The following is a 21,304-nucleotide window of genomic DNA, read 5'->3' as shown; positions in this document are numbered from 1 at the left end:
AGCTGCCTCAATAGCCCCTGTGCTGTGTGTTACTGATGGCGGGGTGTCAATCATTCCCTTTACGCTCCATCCCACTCCGGACGCAGTGCCGGGCTAGCTGGGCCTGGCAGGTGGGTAAGACGGTCCCACCGCTAGTGCCCTAGAGTAAAAGGAGTAGGGCAGCCCAACCCTTCCCCCCGGCACTAGCAGAACCGGCGCGGGGCGGAGCCGCTGCAGAGACACTGACCTAGCTGCAGCGGGCGGGGCGGAGCCTAGAGGGAAGGGGCGGAGCGGGGGCGGGACCACCGAGGCGGGCCTGGAAACTGCTGGAAGTGTGGTCGTACGAAGCCGTCGCTCCTTCCGCCGCGCTCAGGCAAAGAGTCCCCTCGCCAGCCCCAGCCGGCGCCCTTTCCGCAGCGGGAGCCGTGCCCCGCGGCGAAACGCTGTCCCTGTCCGCTGTACCCGGGAGGGCAGGGGGCCGGGGGCTGCCCAGAGTTGGGCCTCGAGTTCCTCACCACCCATCGGAAAGACCCCTTCCCCTTATCCAGCTGTAGGAATGTGTAGGGGATATTCTAGCAGGGAGGTCGAGCCTGGGAGAGTAGGTGGGAGTGGTCGGCCCTTTTCAAGGCGTCCCTTGAGGTTGGTATTCGGGTGTGAAGGCACCTGCCCCACAGGTTTTTAACGAGATCAGTGGGGATTGTCGCCCCTAGATTCACTTCTTACGCCATATGAGCATTCCCAATATCTAGTTCTGGTGGTGTCCTGTCTTTTAGAGCACGGGGACGGAGCTATGAAAATGAGTAAATACGTGTGCGCTCCGACTGCTTTCTCCCTTGACCGCCCCCCTCCCCTATTTTGGACCATGACGTCAAGGTGGGCGGGCGTCGGCAGGTGCGCGGCTCACAGGCATCCTCCTTTAAGGCGGAGGGATCCGGGGGCGGGCCGCTGGACTGTGCTTCGCCTTATATAGAGCGTCTTGGGGCACACACCCGTTCTCTTGAGTCACTCCCGTCGAGGCTTGTTGCTCCCGGTGAGCCGGACGCAGTCCTTGCCCCCTCAACTCTTTAGTGCTTGAGATTCTTATTCTTTAAGGTAAGGCCTCAGTCTTTTTCAGGCTTTTCTAGTTTGGTCTCTCTTTCGAGTTGCTGTATCCTTCCTCCCGACCTTTACGAGACCCAGATTTTGTTGTCCTGGGGAGGCTTTTGGGGATAACGCTGCTAATTTCGGGGGTGGATGGGAGGGGGCTTTCTAGTTAAGCTTCTTTTTCCTTATGTGTTTGGTGGTGGGCTTTCTTTTAGGCGGCTGCTAGGCATGGGCGAGGTGGGCCGTGGAGTGGGGCTCGGGTAGTGGGCGGTTGCACGTGGTGGCCGCGCCGGCCCGGGACGCTGCCATGTTTGCCCCTCCACTTCCGGACGCGGCTACGGGACGTCGGAGGGTCCGTAAGGCGTGGGGTGGGTGCGCCCTCAGTGTGACCTAGCTTACCCTGGTCTTGGCCAGGTTTTGTCGCCTCTCTTATTGGACGGGGTCTTCAAGTCTTTTCGGGTCCGTTCCGTGAGGGTTTGCGGCGAGGGACGCCTGTGGTCCATCGTGCTTTTCCCCTTTAGCTCTTTCCTGCGGTCCCGGTGGAGGGAGGGGGCAGGCTCTGGGATTCATGGATTCATTCCTCCCCCGCCCCTCCCCAAGAACTGAGATTGTTCTGGAAGCTTCTGGAGCCCGGCGCCCCGCCCTGGTGCCCGGATGCTGGGGCGAAGGGAGGCTGCGCGGTGGCGCCCCCTCCTCGCGTGGCCCTGGCGGACGCACGTCCGGCAGTGACGAGAGTCGGCCCATCAGACTACAGCCACCATCTTAGTTGTGTTTGGTTTGGTCCTGCACATCAGTCACGTGTGCTGCCGGAGGGTCACATTGGAGCTCTTGCTTTATCGATTCTTTGTTTTAATATAAGTCTCCTGGGCGAGCATCCTACTGGTGTCTCACGGGTTACCCTACCTTAGTATGTGAGGCAGCAATCCTATACTATCTCCCTGGAGATACCTAGTGGGGGAGCAGTTTCAAATCATTGCCCTTTAACAAAAACTTGTCACCTTGGGGGTTCCCCCCCACCACCAAAAAAGAGTAGTAGAAATACAGTGCTTTGCACATTTAAATGTGCGTATTCACCTGGGGTTCTAAGTTCGAATTCAAAATACAGGGGTTAGGGGCCCTGCTCGGCGTGCCTTACAAATTACCAGGTGATGCTGCGGCTGCTGGTCCATGGATCGATCACTTAACAGTGGTTTGGCCCCAAAATACCTTCCGAGAAATCTTAATTCTTTTGTTTTAAAGTGCTGGGTTCCTCTCCAATTGTCTTCTGACTAAAAGTGCAGCCTGAAATCTTTATAAAGAAAAGGATTTTCAGTCGCAGTACCCAGTTCAAGGCAATTTGAATTCTTTAATGTCTTTTTTGTAGATAAATTTTTGACCTTTCTTATTTTAGATGCCTGAGGAAGTGCACCATGGAGAGGAGGAGGTGGAGACTTTTGCCTTCCAGGCAGAAATTGCCCAGCTCATGTCTCTTATTATCAATACTTTCTATTCCAACAAGGAGATTTTTCTTCGGGAGTTGATAAGTAATGCTTCTGATGTGAGTGACCTGAGCATCTTTATTGGTGTTGGTTTTGTTTCAAAAAAAGGGGGTAGAAGGTTGGTTTGGCACTTTGTGGGAGTCACTATTAAAGGGGGTTATAAAATTGCTGCAGTTCCAAAAAGGTTTGTGTTGCCTTATGAGGCAAATGGGATACTGTAACTGATTCCCAAACTGTAAGTTAAAAGGTAATCAGATTTGAGGGACTTCTGTTGTTTTTGCATGAGGAGATGGGCTCTAAGAAAGCAGAATCGTTAAATTGCAGTTTGTATTTTCAGGCCTTGGACAAGATTCGTTATGAAAGCCTGACAGACCCTTCCAAACTGGACAGTGGTAAAGAGCTAAAAATTGACATCATCCCCAATCCCCAGGAGCGCACCCTGACTCTAGTAGACACTGGCATTGGCATGACCAAAGCTGATCTCATAAATAATCTGGGAACCATTGCCAAGTCTGGTACTAAAGCATTTATGGAAGCTCTCCAGGTATGTGGTATTTCAGTTAGGCATGCACTTTGCGTATTTATTGATGTTGGTTTGCTATTTATCCAAAACTTTTGAGTTCGACTTTTTAAAATTTTGGCAGGCTGGTGCAGACATCTCCATGATTGGGCAGTTTGGTGTTGGCTTCTATTCTGCCTACCTAGTAGCAGAGAAGGTGGTTGTGATCACAAAACACAATGATGATGAACAGTATGCCTGGGAGTCTTCTGCTGGGGGTTCCTTCACTGTACGTGCTGACCACGGTAAGTTGGCTTTCCTGTTAGGGTGTCTGAGTTAGAATTCTGGAGAAACAGTAATAAAGGTCTTGAGCACCCTATTTGTAAAATGGTTGTTTTTCTCTATACTTGTGTTTTGTGTTATCTTACACTTGATTCTTATGGACTGTTTCTAGGTGAGCCTATTGGCCGGGGTACCAAAGTGATTCTCTACCTTAAAGAAGACCAGACAGAGTACTTAGAAGAGAGGCGGGTCAAAGAAGTGGTGAAGAAGCACTCACAGTTCATAGGCTATCCCATCACACTCTATGTGAGTATGTCGCCTGATCCTCTAGAAAATTGCACGAACCTTGGTTTTTTTGCTTTCTGTATTCTGAAACGATCCCTGCTACTTCCAGCTGGAGAAGGAACGTGAGAAGGAAATCAGTGATGATGAGGCAGAGGAAGAGAAAGGTGAGAAAGAAGAGGAAGATAAAGATGATGAGGAGAAGCCCAAGATTGAAGATGTTGGCTCAGATGAGGAGGACGATAGTGGCAAGGATAAGAAAAAGAAAACAAAGAAGATTAAGGAGAAATACATTGATCAGGAAGAACTGAACAAGACCAAACCCATTTGGACCAGAAACCCTGATGACATCACCCAGGAGGAATACGGAGAGTTTTATAAGAGCCTTACCAACGACTGGGAAGATCACTTGGCAGTCAAGGTAAGAAGCCTTGCTTATTGGCTCAATGGGAGGAGCAGGGTGTTGGTGATAAGACATGGAACTTGCCCAGCTGGTTGGTAGCTGGGAATGGTGATTGTGATGAATTCCCCCTCAGGTGGACCCCTTCCAGGGTGGAGAAATGACATACATCTTCCCCAGTGACCTCACTGTATCTCCCAGGCAGCCTTACCCACCCAGGGTTCTGATTTGACTGTTTACTCTTTGACCCAAGGATTATGTATAGTTTGTACCATGTTGGATTCATTTAGTGCATTAGGGCTTGATTTTCTCAACAGCTGCCACAGTATCTGCCCTATCCCTAGTGCTTAGGGGAAGATCTTTGTTCAGATAATTTGTTGTTAGGACTAAAAATCACTTATCTTGAAATACAGAGTTGGCTTATCTGGGGTTTTCTTTCAGCATTTCTCTGTGGAAGGTCAGTTGGAGTTCAGAGCATTGCTATTCATCCCCCGTCGGGCTCCTTTTGACCTCTTTGAGAACAAGAAGAAAAAGAACAACATCAAACTCTATGTCCGTCGCGTATTCATCATGGACAGCTGTGATGAGTTAATACCCGAGTACCTCAGTGAGTATCTTCTTGGCCGGTTGTGGCTTGGTTAAGTCCTTTTAAGGCTTTCTGCATTCTGAAGGGGACTTAAGTCTTCGTCTTACATTAAGGATCCTCTGCACTGTAACAAGAGAAGGTTTAGTGAGAAAGTGGGTCCTATCTTGAATGTAGAAGACCCTCTATCTTTTGTAACTTAGTTTTTTTTCCCTGTTTGATTTCAGACTTCATCCGTGGTGTGGTTGACTCTGAAGACCTTCCCCTGAACATCTCCCGAGAAATGCTCCAGCAGAGCAAAATTTTGAAGGTTATTCGTAAAAACATTGTTAAGAAGTGCCTTGAGCTCTTCTCTGAGCTGGCAGAAGACAAGGAGAACTATAAGAAATTCTATGAGGCATTCTCTAAAAATCTGAAGGTAAGGAGGCAGCAAATACTGGCTTACTTAATAATTACGATGGATTTTGTTTTTTATTTACATAGAGTAAGTAGTAGTAAGTTATTTCCTAGTAAGATTTTTTTTTTCCTCCTCTAACCCTTAAAGCTTGGAATCCATGAGGACTCCACTAATCGGCGGCGCCTTTCTGAGCTGCTGCGCTATCACACCTCCCAGTCTGGAGATGAGATGACTTCTCTCTCAGAGTACGTCTCTCGCATGAAGGAGACCCAGAAGTCCATCTATTACATCACTGGTATGTTGGAGCCTGGGTCTAGTCAGAGCCTCTCCTCGGGAGAGGGGAGGACATTCAGGGATACCTGGGAACTGGCAGTATGAGGCATTCTGGTCCTTGATCTACGGTCAATTATCCTACAGGTGAGAGCAAAGAGCAAGTTGCCAACTCTGCTTTTGTGGAGCGAGTACGGAAGCGGGGCTTTGAAGTGGTGTACATGACAGAGCCCATCGACGAGTACTGCGTGCAGCAGCTCAAGGAGTTTGATGGGAAGAGCCTGGTCTCCGTTACCAAAGAGGGCCTGGAGCTGCCTGAGGATGAAGAGGAAAAGAAGAAAATGGAGGAGAGCAAGGCCAAGTTTGAGAACCTCTGCAAACTTATGAAAGAAATCTTGGATAAGAAGGTGGAGAAGGTAAACAGTTGTGGAGTTAAGTTCTCTTGTAATAAATGCCTTCGGGGTGCTCTCTCCTCAGCCTCTTGTTGCTACACCACATGTGGTTTTAGTCAGCCTAATTTGTTTAGAGCCATTAGAGAACTTTTTCTCTTTTAACTAGGCAGATTTAAGGTTGCTGTTCTTCTAAAACTCAGCAAAGATGAGGCTTTTTTTTCCCTGAGAATAGAGCTTCAAAAACCATTTTTGCCTTCAAGTGGTGGTTTAATATAAACTGAATGTTTCTGACTGTCCACAGGTGACAATCTCAAATAGGCTCGTGTCTTCACCCTGCTGCATTGTGACTAGCACCTACGGCTGGACTGCCAACATGGAGCGCATCATGAAAGCCCAGGCGCTTCGGGACAACTCGACCATGGGCTATATGATGGCCAAAAAGCACCTGGAGATCAACCCAGACCATCCCATCGTGGAGACCCTGCGGCAGAAGGCGGAGGCGGACAAGAATGACAAGGCCGTCAAGGACCTAGTGGTGCTGCTATTTGAAACCGCCCTGCTCTCTTCTGGCTTCTCACTTGAGGATCCCCAAACCCACTCAAACCGCATCTACCGCATGATCAAGCTGGGCCTGGGTGAGTGCCCTCGTCCTCTTGAGTGTGGCAGTGACTTGGGAATTGGTCTTAGGGGGAAGATTTGACTTAATGCTTTTTGGGTCAATTCCAGTGGCATTCTTTTCTGATTTTTAGGCATTGATGAAGATGAAGTGACAGCAGAGGAACCCAGTGCCGCTGTTCCTGATGAGATCCCTCCCCTTGAGGGTGATGAGGACGCCTCTCGCATGGAAGAAGTAGATTAAGGAGTTTTTACCTGCAGACTTTGTTCCTTCTCTGTATAGTGTCCCCCTGGCTCTCCCAGCAGCAGCCCTGCGTGGCCCCAGCCCACCTGGTTCCCTCTGCTGATGTCTAGTGGTTTTATTTCTGTCTTTCTAAGGCAGGATACAAGGGCCTCGAGCCCTGTCCCTTCCCACATTTGACATAGGGTTTGGGTGTTGTGTTGTTGTGTTTGTTTTTGTTCTGAAATTAAAGTATGCAAAATAAAGAAGATGGTGTTTTATACAGTTCTGCTCTTGTAAAGTATATACAGTACTGCGTTTTGAGTTTCCCTAGGTTAAGACTTAACCTGCCATCACCCTGAGAACAGGTTACATGGTACATAATAGTACATCAAAAGCTTTTTTTAAGGCTTCTTTCTTAACAGTGGTACTGGGAATTGAACCCAAGACCTTGTGCATGCTAAACACAGGGCTCTATCCAAGCTATACCCTTCCATCAAAGGCTTTGTTTAAGTTACACAACACTGACTGGTAGCTTTGAACTATCCTGTAACACCCTTTCCAAAGCACAGATGGATCTTCCACTCAATTGTGTTGACTTTACTATGGTAATAAAAGGCACACATGTAGAGACTGTTGAGTTTGGGTCTTTTCCTGGGTTGGTTGGATGAGGCATGAGGGCATGAGCTGCGGTTCCCAGTCAGTCACGTGATCACAAGGGTAAGCAACTGGTACAGGTTAACAATTTTTCTCGCTTCAGTGGTTTTGCCCAACTACAGGCTGCTGATGTAAGTTCTAGATAGGCTAAGCTACCGTAGGCAATCTTAAGTTGGTTTGTACTTGGAGTCAACCAAAACACAGGACCAAGCCTGTTGCAGTAGTTTAATAAAATAAAATTATAAGAGCAAAAAGTTACATTTCCAAAGTACCAAAACCTGCACTGGCTCACGGAGCAGAGCCTAGGGATCCAGGAGCGATAGGGGTGGCATTGCTGGGTGACTCCCCACCCCCTCCCCCAGCACAGCACCAGCTCTCACTCTCCTGGGAAAGCAGCATCTGGAGCCTACACCATTTGTGCTTCTCACCAGAGGAAGAAACGCAGGTCTGTCAGTCTGGAAGGATGGGTATTCAAGGTAGGGCTCACGCACAGGTGAAGCGCTGGCAGAGCCAACAGGCAAGACTACAGGGACCTTGAACGAGGCGCTTTGGAAGGTGTCTTGACATACCCCACCTGCATCTCTACCTTAGGACTCCTGCTTCCTAGAGGGTGGGTGACAAGGCAGAGGGGAAGGCTGCCTTCTAGCCCCCCTGCCCCCAAATGCAGAACTGGTTTGCAATACTGAAGGAAAAAACCTGCACTTTTTTATCCTTGAGCCGGCCACCTCAGAAATTTACTGGTACCTTGAGAGGGTCCTAGTCACTTCATCCCTCAGGCCCGTCAAACCTTCTGCACAGACGACTCGACTTGCACTGCCTTCTTTCCCCGCTGCTTTAGACGGCCCCGGGCATAGACTCGGAGCAGGAGGGCAGCAAAGACCACAGCCACCCCAAGCCCTCCCACCACAGTGACAGTGTGGCCATAAAGGAGGCAGGAGAGGAGGATGGCAAAGGCCTGGCGGAGGGTCATGATGATGGTGAAGACAGCAGCCCCAAACTGCCCAATAGTGTAGAAGATGAAGAGTTGGCCGCACGCAGAACAGATAGAGAGCAGCAGGGTGTGTGCGGCAAATTCACCATATCGTCCCATGAAGCGGATCCCCTCCAGGAGGGCCCCCTGCTCTAGAAGGGAGCCCACTGTGAAGAGGCAGGAAAATAAGTTGACCCCAAACATCATCTGCACTGATGACATCTTGTAGGCAAACAGGGCATCCTGCCAGTTGGAGGTGAAGCTGTCAAAGGCGATGTAGCCTGCCAACAGGATGAGGCCTGAGAGCGTGGTGGCCGGGGAGCTGTGGGGCTCTGGTCCGCTGGACAGCAGAAACATGCTGACCCCGATGGAGATAAGGCCGGCTGTCAGATATTCCCAGTGTTCATAGCTGCGCCGGGACACCAACTTTCCCATCAGCATAACAGGGATTACCTTGGAGGCCTTGGCCAGCACCTGGGTGGGGAAGCTGACGAACTTGAGAGCTTCATACTGGCACCAGCTGCTGAGCACATTTGATAGGCTAGCAAAGGAGTACCGGTACATGGGTGCCCCGTGCCGGGGCTGCTTGCATAAGATGCAGTAGAGGCCAGCCACGATCAGTGCCAGGACTCGGTTCATTAGCACCAGGAACTGTGAATCCGAGAAGCGCTCACCTGGCGAGGTGGCTGTGGCCCCATAGCTGCGGGTCATCACTCTCTCCTGCAGTACTCCCCAGGTCAGGTAAGACACCTGAGTGGGGAAGAGCGGAGACAGGAGAAGATAAGCAAGAGAAGGAAAAGATAGGCCAAACAGGACCCCAACAGTCTCCTTCCTATCTAACATGATTTAAAGGACCACCTATGTATTTGGGTTCCTCTGTAGTAATCAGAAGTTTCCTCTCCCCTCCCAAACCTGGATTCACCTTGTAGGGAATCAAGGGTGTGTGAAATGCAACAACAAATGCTTTAGGACTGACCAGAGTCTGTCCCCACAGCAGGGTTTTTTAAAGCCGACTCCATCCCAAGTATTTCCCTATTTTCAACCAATTCCAGGAGGCAAGAATTCTTAAAGAGGCTTGGACACTTACTAGTTCAACATGGTATATATACCAGGTGAACTAATAGAGCCCACTGCAAATGCCCTGAGGCCAGCATCTCAGCACCCCTCTCACTTGCGGTAGTGGGGAAGGCTAGGTGGCTTCCCCAGACTTGAATCAGTGGGTTAACTATGTGAGGCACACCACTGTAAGCGGAAGGGAGAAATCACCGAAAAGAGGGTAAGAGAAAAGAGGAAAGGAAAAAACAGCATTTCCCCCAACTACCTCTAAGAAGATACTGTTCCTCTGGGAGGAGGACACACAACACAAACACCAGCAAATCACTGGGACTGGTGGGGTGAAAGCTCTGGTTCCACAGAGTTCCTGCCTGCCGGGACCCAACCCAGGAAGAGCAGCAGAGCCTGCCTACCTACCTGGAGCCCCGCGGCACAGAAGAGCAGCTTCAGGGCCTGCCAAGTGGGACTGGTCTCTGTCGGCTCTGGCCGGGGAGCCAAGGGAACCTCGTCTGTAGCCTTGGGCTCATTGCCAAACACACAAGTTTTCACCAGGGGAAAGCAGAGGCCCCTGCCTGGAGAAAGCACACAAGAAGCCCCAGAGTTCTCCCTAGCGCCTCATCTTACCCAGAGCTGCCGGCCAGCCCTTCTGGCCGCCCTCCCAGCCTTGCCAAGACCCACGTGTCCTTTGCACTCCTGACCAACCCTTGTTAACACAGACCAAGCATACTTCCCCACCCTTTCCCCCACACACCTGTCTCCAGGTAGTTCTTCCGCCTGAAGTACTGCACCAGCAGGTAGCCAGGTACCATAAAGCTCGCATAACCAGCAGCATTCACCAAAAAGCGGAAGAACCATAGCTGGGTCCACGACTCCGGAGGGGCTTCGGGGTTCTCCCCACCTGCCCCCAGGGAGGGGAGCGCAGCCAGCACCACCACTGCCCACCACCTGCAGGGACCAAGGACGTAAGAATCAGGGTGCAGCTCCTTATCCTCTCGGCCCTCCAGAGGGGACGACACTGGAGAAGGGCCCGGAGTCTCCTCCCCGCCCCCTTCAGCGGCAACTCGGCGCGGACAAAGAGCCTCTCTCTCGCCTAGGGGTGCAGGCGCCGGCCAGGCAGGGCTCTCTCCATACCCGGGAGCGGACCCGCCCCTCCGGCCACACAGGTTCCTTCTGTTCCCTCCAGCGCCTGCCGGCGGCTCCGGCCAGAGGCGGCGTCCCCAACCCCGCCATCCAGGTTCCCGGAGCGCCAGGGTTCCCCGACTTCGCCCGACACTCCTAGAGCCCCCGAGGGGCACCACGCCACGCGGCGCCCCTACCGGCGCCGGCTCCGGGAAGCGCTAGGCCGGCCTCCGGCCGGGCAGCTGGGACCCCACCCGGCCCCCCGTGCGGAGGAGCGGCGGTCACGTGGCGCGGGGCGCAGTCACGTGGGCTCGCCGCTCCCCCCAGCCCCCTACCTGGCATCCATGGTCCGGGCCGCGTGGGGCGGAGCGGGGCCGGGGAATGCGGGTCCCCGGGCCGCAGGCGCCCTCCGCTCCCACTGTCGCCTTCAGGAGCAGCAGGCAAGCCACGGGCTAGCGGAAGTGCCGCGCTGTTCCCGCCTCCCTCCCGGTGGCCGCCACTCCGCCCCCGGCCGCGACCATGCAGCGCCCCGGGTCGCTGCCGGGCCACAGCGACCCCTCGCGGCCCGGAGGGAGACGCGGCTCGGTGAACGACAGCCAAGCCGCCCCTGCGCGGGGTAGGCGGGGAGCTCCAGACCCGTGCCGCCCCCTGCTTCGTCATCGCCCTTAACCCTCAGCACCGGCCCGGAGGTCGTGGTGACCACTGCCATCCTAGGGGCGGGGACGTTGAGGTTCTGACCCCTAAGCACATCCATCGTTATGTCACCGTTTTCCCGTTTTCTGGCAGGAAGATGTCCTTCCTTTTGTGGCTGGGCCAGCATTTCTGTCCCCCCATCCCTATGAACTTCAAGGCTCTGCACCTGGCCCCCGTCTACCGTGCCCACTCACCCACCCGCTGCAGAGCCCCAGTGGCCTGCTCTCAGTTCCTATAATTCACCAAAGGCCTTCCGCCCGCCCCTTACTCATCCTTCTGAGTAGAGATGACACTCAAGAGGACCCCTGACCACCCAAAGTCCCGCCCTCCCCCACTCCACCGTCCTCCCTCCCACCATTCTTTTCCTTCCTTTGCATCCACTGCAGCTTGTAATTACATATTTATTGGGCTATTTATGTTTTCATGGCTGTCTCACTAGACTCCAAAGTAGCCAGAAACTGCTGGTTTATTCCCCCATGTTCTTCATCCCAGCTTAGGTCTGACTTCATAGTCCCCTCCAACATATGTGGAATGAGAGAAAAAAAAAAAAAACATAGAAAGCCACAGCTCCTTGGTGTCACCCTCCACAGGCTAGCCCTTCTCTCCAGGCTCCTCCAGGGCCGTGGTGAGGCCTTCCACTTGCATTTTCTTATTTCTGTTTTTCTTTCTCCATCCCTCTGCATTTCCACAGAAAGGGCAAGGGTCTGTGCTGGACAGAGGCCTGAGGACGGTCAGCCTCCCTAGCAAGGCCCTGCTCCTCTCAGGTGACAATTCCCTTCTCTCTGCCTCTACCACAAGGTCACAGGGCAGGCCCGTCTTGAAATCCCCACACAGACACATGTGCACACAGACAGACACATTCACAAAACAACTGTGGAGGGGCACTTTAAAAAAGTCTCTCTTGTTTTAGTGTTATATTATTGAAATGTCCCCTTCCCCTAAGGCTCAATTCAGGGCCTTCTGAGCGAAGTCTTTAAACAGAGGTGTTTCGGCGTCCTTTCAGCAGTGAGATGGAACCCTTCAGGGCCCTGCTCACTCATAGTTCAGTGTCTCTCCTCACTCAGGACAGTCCATGGCCTCCTACTGGTTGGCAGCTTCAGACTAACCCCACTTGGGACGAGACGACAGCCCCCATTATCTTCAACAGAGGTGAACAGGCTTCTCCACTCAGGCTATCTGGGGATTTGAGGGGGTCCTTCCATCCACCCGGAAGCTCTTCCTTCCAGACTGGCTCTCTTACTTGCGATCCCTCCTCTCAGCTCAGGGCTGTGCTGACCCCAGGCTCTGGCCTCAGCAGTCCCCAGGACACCAGAAGGGCACAAAAACTGTAGCAGCTGTGGCTCCAGCTTCCAGGTGGGAAGAGGGGGAGCGCCTGGGGCCCCAGGGCCTGTCCTGGCTTCAGTCAGCACACAGCAGTGGCTTCCCGGAGATCTTCAGGTCATCAAAGGGCAAAAGGGAAAAGGGCTGAGGAAGAGGATGGAGAATGGAGATCAGGATCCATGGACAAAGGCAGCAGTGGGGAAGGGAGCTGGGAGACCTACTGGGCCCTTTCCTCCCCACCAAGTGATAACTGAAGGACATCAGGGAACAATTCTTCCTACTAGTCTCCAAAACAGTGGCCCTCAGGACTAGACAGAGCCCTGAGGCCTTAGGCAAGCCTTCACCCAGAATATCAGATCTTAGAAGGATACAGGAGGTGATCCAGCCCACGGGGCCTCTTTTTGTCTCTATTTTGGGAGGGGGAAAGGGTATTCACAAAACGTATTGAGTATTTTTTTGTTTTACATTGAACATTTAAAAATGGGAAAGATTGTACTGAAAATCTAGGTTTCATCTCTCTTTAAAAATTCCAAGACCTGGAAATACTGGGCCCACCTTCCTCCTCTGCAACTGAAGCTGACAGAGTGACCCTCGGACACAGACTGTCTGGAATCCCGCAGGTCCCACCACCCGGCTGTCTTACACCCAGCCTGCTCTGCTGATCTGCTTTAGCTGCACGGCTCCTTTAGGAGTCCAGGGTTGGGCCCCTGGTCCTGACCAGCTGAGAACATAGGCTGAGAGAGGGGCAGAGGCTTGCCCAAGGTCCCGTGGTTGGTGAGTGGCAGAGTCGTGGATTGCACCCCAGGATCCTAACTCCTTGGCCCTTTCAGCTACTATGGCACTTGTCTCTGCTAGGAATGCGGGAGGCCCTGGACAACAGAGCTGAGGGTCTGCCTCTTACATCCTCGGCCAGGTCCTGAGGGGTCTCATCCTCCACATTCCGCAGCAGGGAGTCGGCACCTGCCTCGCACAGGGTGGATGAGATGCTGCTGAGGCCCCGGCCGGCCGCCAGGTGCAGGGGTGTGCACCCGTTGAGCATGCGGGCATCCACTCGGGCCCCAGCCTGGAGCAGGAACTGCACCAGACCCCGCTCCTGGGTCTCCACCGCCAGGTGCAGCGCTGTCTTCCCGCTCGTGCCCTCCTGGATGGGGGAATAAGGATGTCAGCCAAGGCCCTCAAGAGGAATCATGCTAGGCCCGGGGCCCTGGCTAAGGAGGTGAATGCCACCCCTTCTGACCACAGGTCAGGGGTCCAGGGGCTGGACCTGGACCAGGCAGCACCGTGATTGGCCACTTCACCTGTGCGTCAATGTCAGCTCCATTCTGAAGCAGCAGCTCCATGAGTGGCCGGTTCCTCTGCAGGGTGGCGATGTGGAGACAGGCCAGACCTGGGATGGGGTGAGGGTGAGGGTGGGGGCTGCACCCACCAGTTCTTGCTCTCTCCCTCTCTTCAGGGACCTCCCTTACCCCTAAGCCCCAAGGGACCCACTGCCCGCTCAGTGCCTCTGATCACAGGACTGTTAAAACACAAGCCCAAAAACCCCCTCAAAAGTCTGGGGGGAAAGGAACTCAAAGTTTCCACCTTTTCAGTCATGTTATTGAAACATTCACGCTTCAGGGGTCAGGTTGCTGAGTGACACCCCCAGACACACACCCTCCCTAACACACTCCCCTCCCACACACACACACACACTCTCTCTCTTTCTAAAACTCTACTTGCCTTCAAGCCCCATTCAAAAGCCACTTTCTTCAGAGCTCTCTGGATCTTCAGACCCCTAGACCCTCCCTGGGGTCCACATCCTCCCATGAGCTCCCCTGGCCTTTTTGCTAGCTCCTTTCTGCCCTGGACCACCCTCTGCTTAGAGAACTAGATTCAAATTCTTGTTCAAATTCATCCCTCACTCTTTCAAGTCTTTGTTCAAATGTCTCTACTCCGTGAGGGTTTTCCTGAACCCCCCTGTTTAAAAATCACATCAACCCCCCCCAGCCCTCCACACTCGTCCCCTCACTTGGTCCTACTGTCCCCACAGCACTGCCTGTTAACCTCCTAGAGAACTTACTTCTTATGTTTACTGTCTGCCTCAGACATTCTCTTTTGCTCACAGATGCAAGTGTGGCTCCTACAATGGTGTCCAGCACATAGAAGGCCCTCAAGTATATTTTTGTTGAATGAATTAATGAGTTCACCTAATCTCCATTAAACTGAATATATTGAAGGCAAAGTTTAGCTCTCTGCTTAGGACACAGTAGGTTCTTGATAAATTCTAAATGAAATCTGTTCATTTGTTCATTCATTCATTCATTCAGCAAAGGTTCTGCACACCTATGTGCTTAGAACTGGAGGTGCATTAATGGACAAGCTCTGACCCTCCCTTCCCTGAGACCAGGGTCCCTGTCTCCTGTCCCCTCCTCATCCCATGGGCTGTAAGGCTGCCCACACCTTGCCAGTTTTGCAGCTGGAGGTCCAGGGAGTGAGGTGGTCCTCTGCCTGGCTCTGGCTGCCCCTCCAGCAGGCAGCGGGCACAGGCCAGGTGCTGGCGCTGGCAGGCCACATGCAGGGCAGTGTCACCGTGCCGGTCCTGTAGCACCCGGCTGGCCCCCTTCAGCAACAGGGCCCGAACTGCGCCCGGCTGGTCCAGATGTACAGCCAGGTGGAGTGCTGTCTGCAGGCACAAAGAGAGAGTCACAGGGCCACTGCAGTATGCTCCCACCTCTGGGAACAAGCTAGGGTGGGCACAGGAATTGCCAGGGGCCAGCACCTTCTTTGAGGAAAGCATATAAAAGCTATGGCACTGGTCTTCCAAGGAAACACCACCAAGCCCTTCCTTCTGTTACCCCCTAACCAAGCTCCTGGGACCCCAATTCTGGAGGCAGGGTGAGGGAAGTGGCCCCCTGCTCTTCTTGTAGGTCTCCTTAGTCCCTGGAAAAAGGCCAGAGAGGCAGTAGATTCTAGCTTCGCCCACACTGGGAAGACCTCTGTTATCCCAGGTGATGGGGAGAAGTTGGGCTATAGAAGGAAAGATAGAGGCTCCCAGCAGTCTCCACCTGCCTCACTCCTCCTCGAATGCTCCCAGCAGGTGTCACCTCCTGTACTAAGCTGCTTCGCACAGACACTGGCTCCCATAGCAGCTGGCATATGTCTGCATCCCAACTCTTATTACCATGCTGTGTAATTAGGTGTCGATATGAGTCCCCTAGCCCAGGCTCGAGCACCTTGTGGGCAGAGGCTGTTTCTTACTCATCTCTGTATCCTCAGCTTCTAGCCCAGTGACTGGCTTATGGTTTTCTGAGGGAGCAGCCCAGGGATGCTGTGTGGCTGCTGGGGATGGCTGCCAGGGCAGACATGGGTATGTGGGCTCAGCCCACCCTCACCACCCACCTGGTAAAGGTTGTTCTGAATGTCCAGGACCTCCTGAGGCAGCAAAGCCAGGCAACAGAGCAGCACAGCCGGGGCCTCGTGAATCACCGCCAGGTGGACCAGCCTGCGAGGCAGAGGCAAGGTTTGGGGTCAGGGCCCAGGCCAGAGTGGGTCCTGGGGTTAGAAGAAGCAAATCAACATTGAGATTGCCACCCATGGGGTAGGTGCAGGAAGTGAGAGTTTGGGCCAGGAAGTGAGGGTTGCTGCGGGAAGCCAGGATCCTAGGGGTGGGAGCTCCAAGTTCTCATCTCTGGCCTTCAGGAGGGCCTTGGCTGAGAGACAGTGCAGGCAGGGTGCTGATGGGACAAGGTCCTTCCTGTCCAGCCTGCCCACACCCCGCTCCCCTCTGGCCCCAGGGCCCCGCCAGACAGCTGCTGCTCAGAGCCAAACTGAAAGCTGCTGGGGGAGCACAGAGGTGGTTTCCAGGGCTGGGCTCCCCACCTTCACCCCCTCCATGGGGAGGACAGAGAGGGAAGGGGGGTCACCCCCACTTCCCCTCAGAAACTCCGTGTTACACATTCTAAGAGAGAGAAGACTTTGGAAGCTCTTGGAAGGGGAACAAGGAGGCAGTGCAGCATCCTGTCTTGCTGCCCTTCACAGGGGCAGCCAGAGGGCAGCACTTTAGATGGCACAGGCTGGGTGAGGCCTGACCCCTGGCCCCTCTCCTGTGTGTGCCTGGCGAGGAGGTCTGTGCAGCGCAGAAAATGTGTGTTTGTTGGGGGATAAAGAGCCTTAACCCGAAGGGGGGCAGATGGCAGGGAAGTTCCAGCCCTGGGGTTTCCCCACATCAGGTGGGGAAAATGAAAGCCTGAGGGTCCAGGCCGGGACAGCTGCCTCGGGTCATGGGGGTAGCTTGGCTTAAAGGCCCTTATGGGCTGGGGAAGGGGCTGCTCAGGCGGGAGGGGGCCCGGCTTGGGCGGCAGGCGAGGCCCAGGAGAGAGTGATGGAGGGAGGGAGGGCGGGAGGAACCACGCTGGAAATCCCCTCGGCCAGGGCCTGCTCTCTGGGTCACATTCCTGCAGCCACCTCCCTTTCTCCCTCAGTCTCCCCCCTCCCACTTCCGCTTCCCATTTCCATACGTCCCACAGCCCAGACACCTCCGGAGGGAAGAACGTGCCCCCTCCTCTCAGGGAACCCCTTGGGGAGTCTTGACATCCCCCCTCCCCAAGGTCTAGACATAACACTTGTCTCTAACTTGAGATGGTAAAAGCTGGGGCTGAGAGGCTAACACAGAAGGGGAGAGGCAGAGGTCTCCACTCCCTGGGTCAAAGGTCAGCCAGAGGTATTCAGCATGGAGTCTGCACGATTTTGGTTGTGTACCTGAGGGCTAGGGATCTAGGTGCAGGGTACAGAAAGGCCTGGGGTCACCCACTGGGTCCAGAGACTGTCTTTGTCAAAGGCCACCCAGCATCCTTGCAGCTCCAAAAAAGCAGGTCAGGACAGACACCTCCCGCCTCCTCTATCTCCCCTAGCCCTGTTGATTCCAGCACCCCAGATGTGGGATCCCAGCCCTCCGCTCTGTTTCTCACCCCCAAATCCCAGCCACCCTCTTTCCTGACAGCATTTTCTTCTTCCTGAAGGGCAGGCAAATCCTCAACTGGCCAGCCCCTCCCACACAACTGCCTCCTAGCCCAGTCTCCACCAAATTCTACCTGGGCCCTGGGAGGAAGGACAAGGTGAGGAGGTCACACAGGACAGTCAGGGGGACTTGTGGGGCTCAGAAAGTGGAGAGTGTCGGTAAAGCTGACTCTAGCCCTCACTTCCCCTTTCTCAGCAGAGGAGGAAGTAAGCTGGGGCAGCCAGCCGCCTGTCTGCTGGGGCAAGAGTGCCCCAGCCTGGCTTACCTCCTCCTCAGGGCCAGCCTCAGCAATGCACCCTGGCAGCGCCCCCAACCCTAGCTCCCTAGGCCTACTGGCAGCTTATAACTGGCCCCTCTTGTTCCTTGAGACAGAGCATTCTGAGGTCAGAGGTTGGGAATCCCAGATATTGAGCAAACAAGGATGCCCTGTCCCCCAGCAAGGAAAACAAAACAGAACAAAACAAAACTGGGTTTGTCAGGGGAATTTTCTTTCCTAGGGGTGGGTAACTGGTAGATTTCCAAGATGCTAGCTAGAGTTCCAGGTGCCTGGTAAGGGCCCTGCCAAAAGGTGGGGCAGACAGATGATGCCAGGTTTTTGGACTGGGCCGGGCTAGAGCTCAAAAGTGGGTTGAGAGTTAAGTCTGGAAGAGAGAGTGGGGACTGCCCCTTCCAGAGTTGGTGCCTTGAGGGATCCTCACATAGGGGGTCCCGACTTGTTGCCGCTCCTGGGGAGGCACCCAGTTAGCATCAGGAGGGAGGAAAGGGTCCTATCTCAGCCTAGCCCCCATACTCACGTGTCTCCATCCTCTGAGATGTAAGTGAGTGCTTCCAGTTGCTGAGGGCTCAGAGCCCCTGCGGCGGGAAGCGGCGAGTCTGGGGTTGGGTCCTTGGTCTTGGGGTCCCCCAGCAAGGGCAGGGGCTCAGTGAGCGATGAGGAGCCGTAGATGGAGTCAGCCCTCTCCCCATCTGTGTCTTCCTTCTCCTGTGGCTCGTTGGCTGTCCCTGAAGGATGGGTCCAGGGCTGGGGGCTCCCACCGTCTGAAGGCCCAGAAGCTGGGGCTGGGGTGGGCTCGGGCAAGGAGCGCAGAGAACGCAGAGACTCGATGCCCGAGTCATACTGGCTCTCATCTGTCTCGTCCGGCCCCTTCCGCGCCTCCGACATCCCCGCGGCGCCGGCCCGCCGGGGCCCGGTCCGAGCAGTATCCGACTCCGCGCCGCCTTTCCGGGTTGCAGGTCCCCCTTGCAGAGCGGGTGCTGGGCCTGGACTGGACTCCTTCCTGGGATGCGGGGGCCCGAGGGGTTGGTGAGAAGCTGGGAAGACGCTCGGAGCGCTGGCGGGGTTCTCGGCAGCAGCTAACCGGGGCAGCTGGGCAGCCCAGTCTGACGCGCTCGCTCGCCCCGCCCTCAGGCCCCGCCTCCGACGGGCGCTGCGCTTCCGGGCCGACGCCCCGCCCTTCGGAATACCCCTTACCCCGCCCTCTGCGTTGGCTCCAAGTCAGGGTTTCCCCGGTCCTGACTCACTCGTGCGTTAATTCACCTATTCATTCATTCATACAACCACCGAAGCATCCATTCACTCACTCTTTTCTCCTTCTTTCTTCACACTATGCATTAATTCCACGCATTCTTCCTTTCCTTCCTTAACCTCCTCCATTTCTTCATTTCCACCCCCCCCCGTACATTCTTCATTCGTTTTTAGATGAATATTTCTCATCTGCACAAGTTGGGAATCTTGTGTGGAGGACACGTGAGGGGATGGGGAAGCGTTGCTACCTATGTCTTGCCCGTTGCTCTCAATTTCTCTTGCTCTTCCAAGAGAAAGAGGGGACACCCGTGTCTTCAAAGGAAAAGTTCTCCCTTTGGGTCCTGGATAGAGGGTCTCCTGTGTCAACTTCCCCGATCACATAGAATTGGACACAAGGATGTGTTTTTTTTAACATTTTTTATTGATTTATAATCATTTTACAATGTTGTGTCAAATTCCAGTGTTCAGCACAATTTTTCAGTCATTCATGGACATATACACACTCATTGTCACATTTTTTTCTCTGTGATTTATCATAACATTTTGTGTATATTTCCCTGTGCTATACAGTGTAATCTTGTTTATCTATTCTACAATTTTGAAATCCCAGTCTATCCCTTCCCACCCTCTACCCCCCTGGTAAACACAAGTCTGTATTCTCTGTCCATGAGTCTATTTCTGTCCTGTATTTATGCTTTGTTTTTGTTTGTTTGTTTGTTTTTGTTTTTTAGATTCCACATATGAGCGATCTCATATGGTATTTTTCTTTCCCTTTCTGGCTTACTTCACTTAGAATGACATTCTCCAGGAGCATCCATGTTGCTGCAAATGGCATTATGTTGTTGGTTTTTATGGCTGAGTAGTATTCCATTGTATAAATATACCACATCTTCTTTATCCAGTCACCTGTTGATGGACATTTAGGCTGTTGAAAGGATGTGTTTTTTGAAAGTGGTTTTTCTCAGGAAGATTGTTGTCTAAAAAAATAATATAGCCTAGTGGTAGAGCACAAACTTAGTATGCACAAGGTCCTGGGTTCAATCCCCATTAAAAATAATAATTAAAATAATAATAATAAACCATTAAAAATAATAATAAACCTAATTACCCCCCCCAAAATTAAAAAGTGGAGTGGTCATTCCTCACCAGGGATAAAACACTGGCCTTGAGCGTTTGCAACATCTAGTTAGGGAAGTTTAGTTCCTCCTGGTGGGGCTGGAATGTGGAGGCCCAGACACGCTGGGCTGCACTCTGCTGAGGTTCCCTCCACAGCCACAGCCACAGCCCTAATGCCTCCTTCCCTGTCCTTACTTTCCTTGGGCAAACCCCACCCACATGGAGCCCAATAAGTGCCCCATGATTTGTCCCCTACCCCAAGTGCCAGCAATGCTGTTAGAAGGTCATCTCCAAGAAAATCTCTCCCTTTTCCATCTCTGGCATTGGGAGAAGGAAGCTGGAGTGAGGCATAGACAGCTACTAACTGGCTTCCCTACCCTCCTCCCCCATGCAACCTCACTTTATTGTATAAAGCTTCTCCTATGTGTCTGACATTTTTCTCTCTGCTGGAAGCAAAACCAAGTATCACAGTAACAGTAATAACCAACAACCCCCCTTCCCCCTCCCCTACTAAAAATGTCCCATGTTCCAGCCTCCAAAAAGCCCCCTGGCAGTTACAACACAGACTGATTGTGCTCTGATAGGAGTGAGAACAGGGTGCTGGAGGAGCACATGGTGGGGCCAACTACCCAGGGGGCCAAGGGGAAGCGGAGGTTCCATTTGAACTGGAAATGGGAAGAGGAGAGGGCCAGGGAGACAAGAAGTACCTAGTCTCTGTTTGGTGGGGGAGGGTGAGTGGAGAGAGGAGGGTGGGGAGAGAGATGACCCACTGCTCTCCACCCCCACTGACAGCCAGAATCTGGAGGAAGCGGTGAGCATGAGGCAGTGAGGAGCCATGAGGGGAAAGCCCAAGGAAACTAAGGCCTCTCCTTTCCTTGGGGTCAGTGTGATTTCTGACATTCTCAACTTCCTCCCAGAGCACGTTCCTCTCTAACCCTCAAAGGCTGGAGCAAAAGTACAGTCTCTGACAACTCCAGACCCTGACCACTTGGGTTCAAAATCATCTCCATTTTAAAGTTGGGAATCTGGGACCCAGAAAGGTGAACTGACTTGCCCAAGATCAAAAACAGTTGGAAAGTGTAGAGCTGTGTTTTCCTGTTCCTAATCCAAAACTTTAAACAAGTTTTCACTGAAACTTTCTTTCAATTATGAAGGTCGAAGGGGCTGTGGACATCTGAGTCCTTCGCAAGGACACAAGAACTCAGGAGTGTGCAGTGACCAGCTCTCTCAGTCTATACGGAGGCTGATTTTAAGGAAAAACTTGCCTCAATCCAGTCCCGTGTGCAGCTCTAAACCATAACAGGTGCATGGCAGCCCCTTTTCCGGCCACATGAGGACAGCATTGAGTCACTGATTGTCTCCAGCCCCGAGCCTG

General features: G+C 53.3%; 3 protein-coding genes across 6 annotated transcripts; 1 reads left to right on the top strand and 2 right to left on the bottom strand.

Moving 5' to 3' along the window:
• The first annotated feature begins 830 nt into the window (after window positions 1–830).
• On the top strand, window positions 831–6,765 carry HSP90AB1 (heat shock protein 90 alpha family class B member 1). The gene is made up of 12 exons (XM_006201950.3): window positions 831–1,071; window positions 2,453–2,599; window positions 2,878–3,084; window positions 3,185–3,344; window positions 3,494–3,627; window positions 3,716–4,024; window positions 4,445–4,610; window positions 4,814–5,004; window positions 5,131–5,278; window positions 5,401–5,669; window positions 5,947–6,280; window positions 6,395–6,765. The coding sequence occupies exons 2-12, from the start codon at window positions 2,453–2,455 to the stop codon at window positions 6,502–6,504; spliced, it is 2,175 nt and encodes a 724-aa protein (XP_006202012.1). The 5' UTR covers window positions 831–1,071; the 3' UTR covers window positions 6,505–6,765.
• A 912-nt stretch (window positions 6,766–7,677) lies between these two features.
• On the bottom strand, window positions 7,678–10,763 carry SLC35B2 (solute carrier family 35 member B2). Of its 4 annotated transcripts, none has more exons than XM_072944903.1 (4): window positions 10,615–10,763; window positions 9,912–10,105; window positions 9,578–9,732; window positions 7,678–8,857 (listed from the first exon to the last, which is right to left on the bottom strand). In XM_072944903.1, the coding sequence occupies exons 1-4, from the start codon at window positions 10,623–10,625 to the stop codon at window positions 7,919–7,921; spliced, it is 1,299 nt and encodes a 432-aa protein (XP_072801004.1). In that variant the 5' UTR covers window positions 10,626–10,763; the 3' UTR covers window positions 7,678–7,918. The 4 variants fall into 4 exon arrangements, with proteins under 4 accessions (XP_072801004.1, XP_072801005.1, XP_072801006.1 ...); XM_072944904.1 differs by lacking the exon at window positions 10,615–10,763 and adding an exon at window positions 10,477–10,556 and having other exon boundaries at window positions 7,698–8,857; XM_072944905.1 differs by lacking the exon at window positions 10,615–10,763 and adding an exon at window positions 10,292–10,470 and having other exon boundaries at window positions 7,698–8,857; window positions 9,578–9,728.
• Window positions 10,764–11,862: 1,099 nt separating this feature from the next.
• On the bottom strand, window positions 11,863–18,693 carry NFKBIE (NFKB inhibitor epsilon). Its single transcript, XM_006201947.4, has 6 exons — window positions 18,083–18,693; window positions 15,671–15,773; window positions 14,732–14,954; window positions 13,591–13,679; window positions 13,194–13,433; window positions 11,863–12,436 (listed from the first exon to the last, which is right to left on the bottom strand). Exons 1-6 carry the CDS (start codon window positions 18,448–18,450, stop codon window positions 12,371–12,373), a joined length of 1,089 nt encoding a protein of 362 aa, XP_006202009.1. The 5' UTR covers window positions 18,451–18,693; the 3' UTR covers window positions 11,863–12,370.
• Window positions 18,694–21,304: the final 2,611 nt, after the last annotated feature.

Source organism: Vicugna pacos, chromosome 20 (assembly GCF_048564905.1).
Source record: "Vicugna pacos chromosome 20, VicPac4, whole genome shotgun sequence".
NCBI classification, from domain to species: domain Eukaryota; kingdom Metazoa; phylum Chordata; class Mammalia; order Artiodactyla; family Camelidae; genus Vicugna; species Vicugna pacos.
The sequence above is the reverse complement of the archived record's forward strand: the minus strand, read 5'-3'. Positions and strand labels throughout refer to the sequence as shown.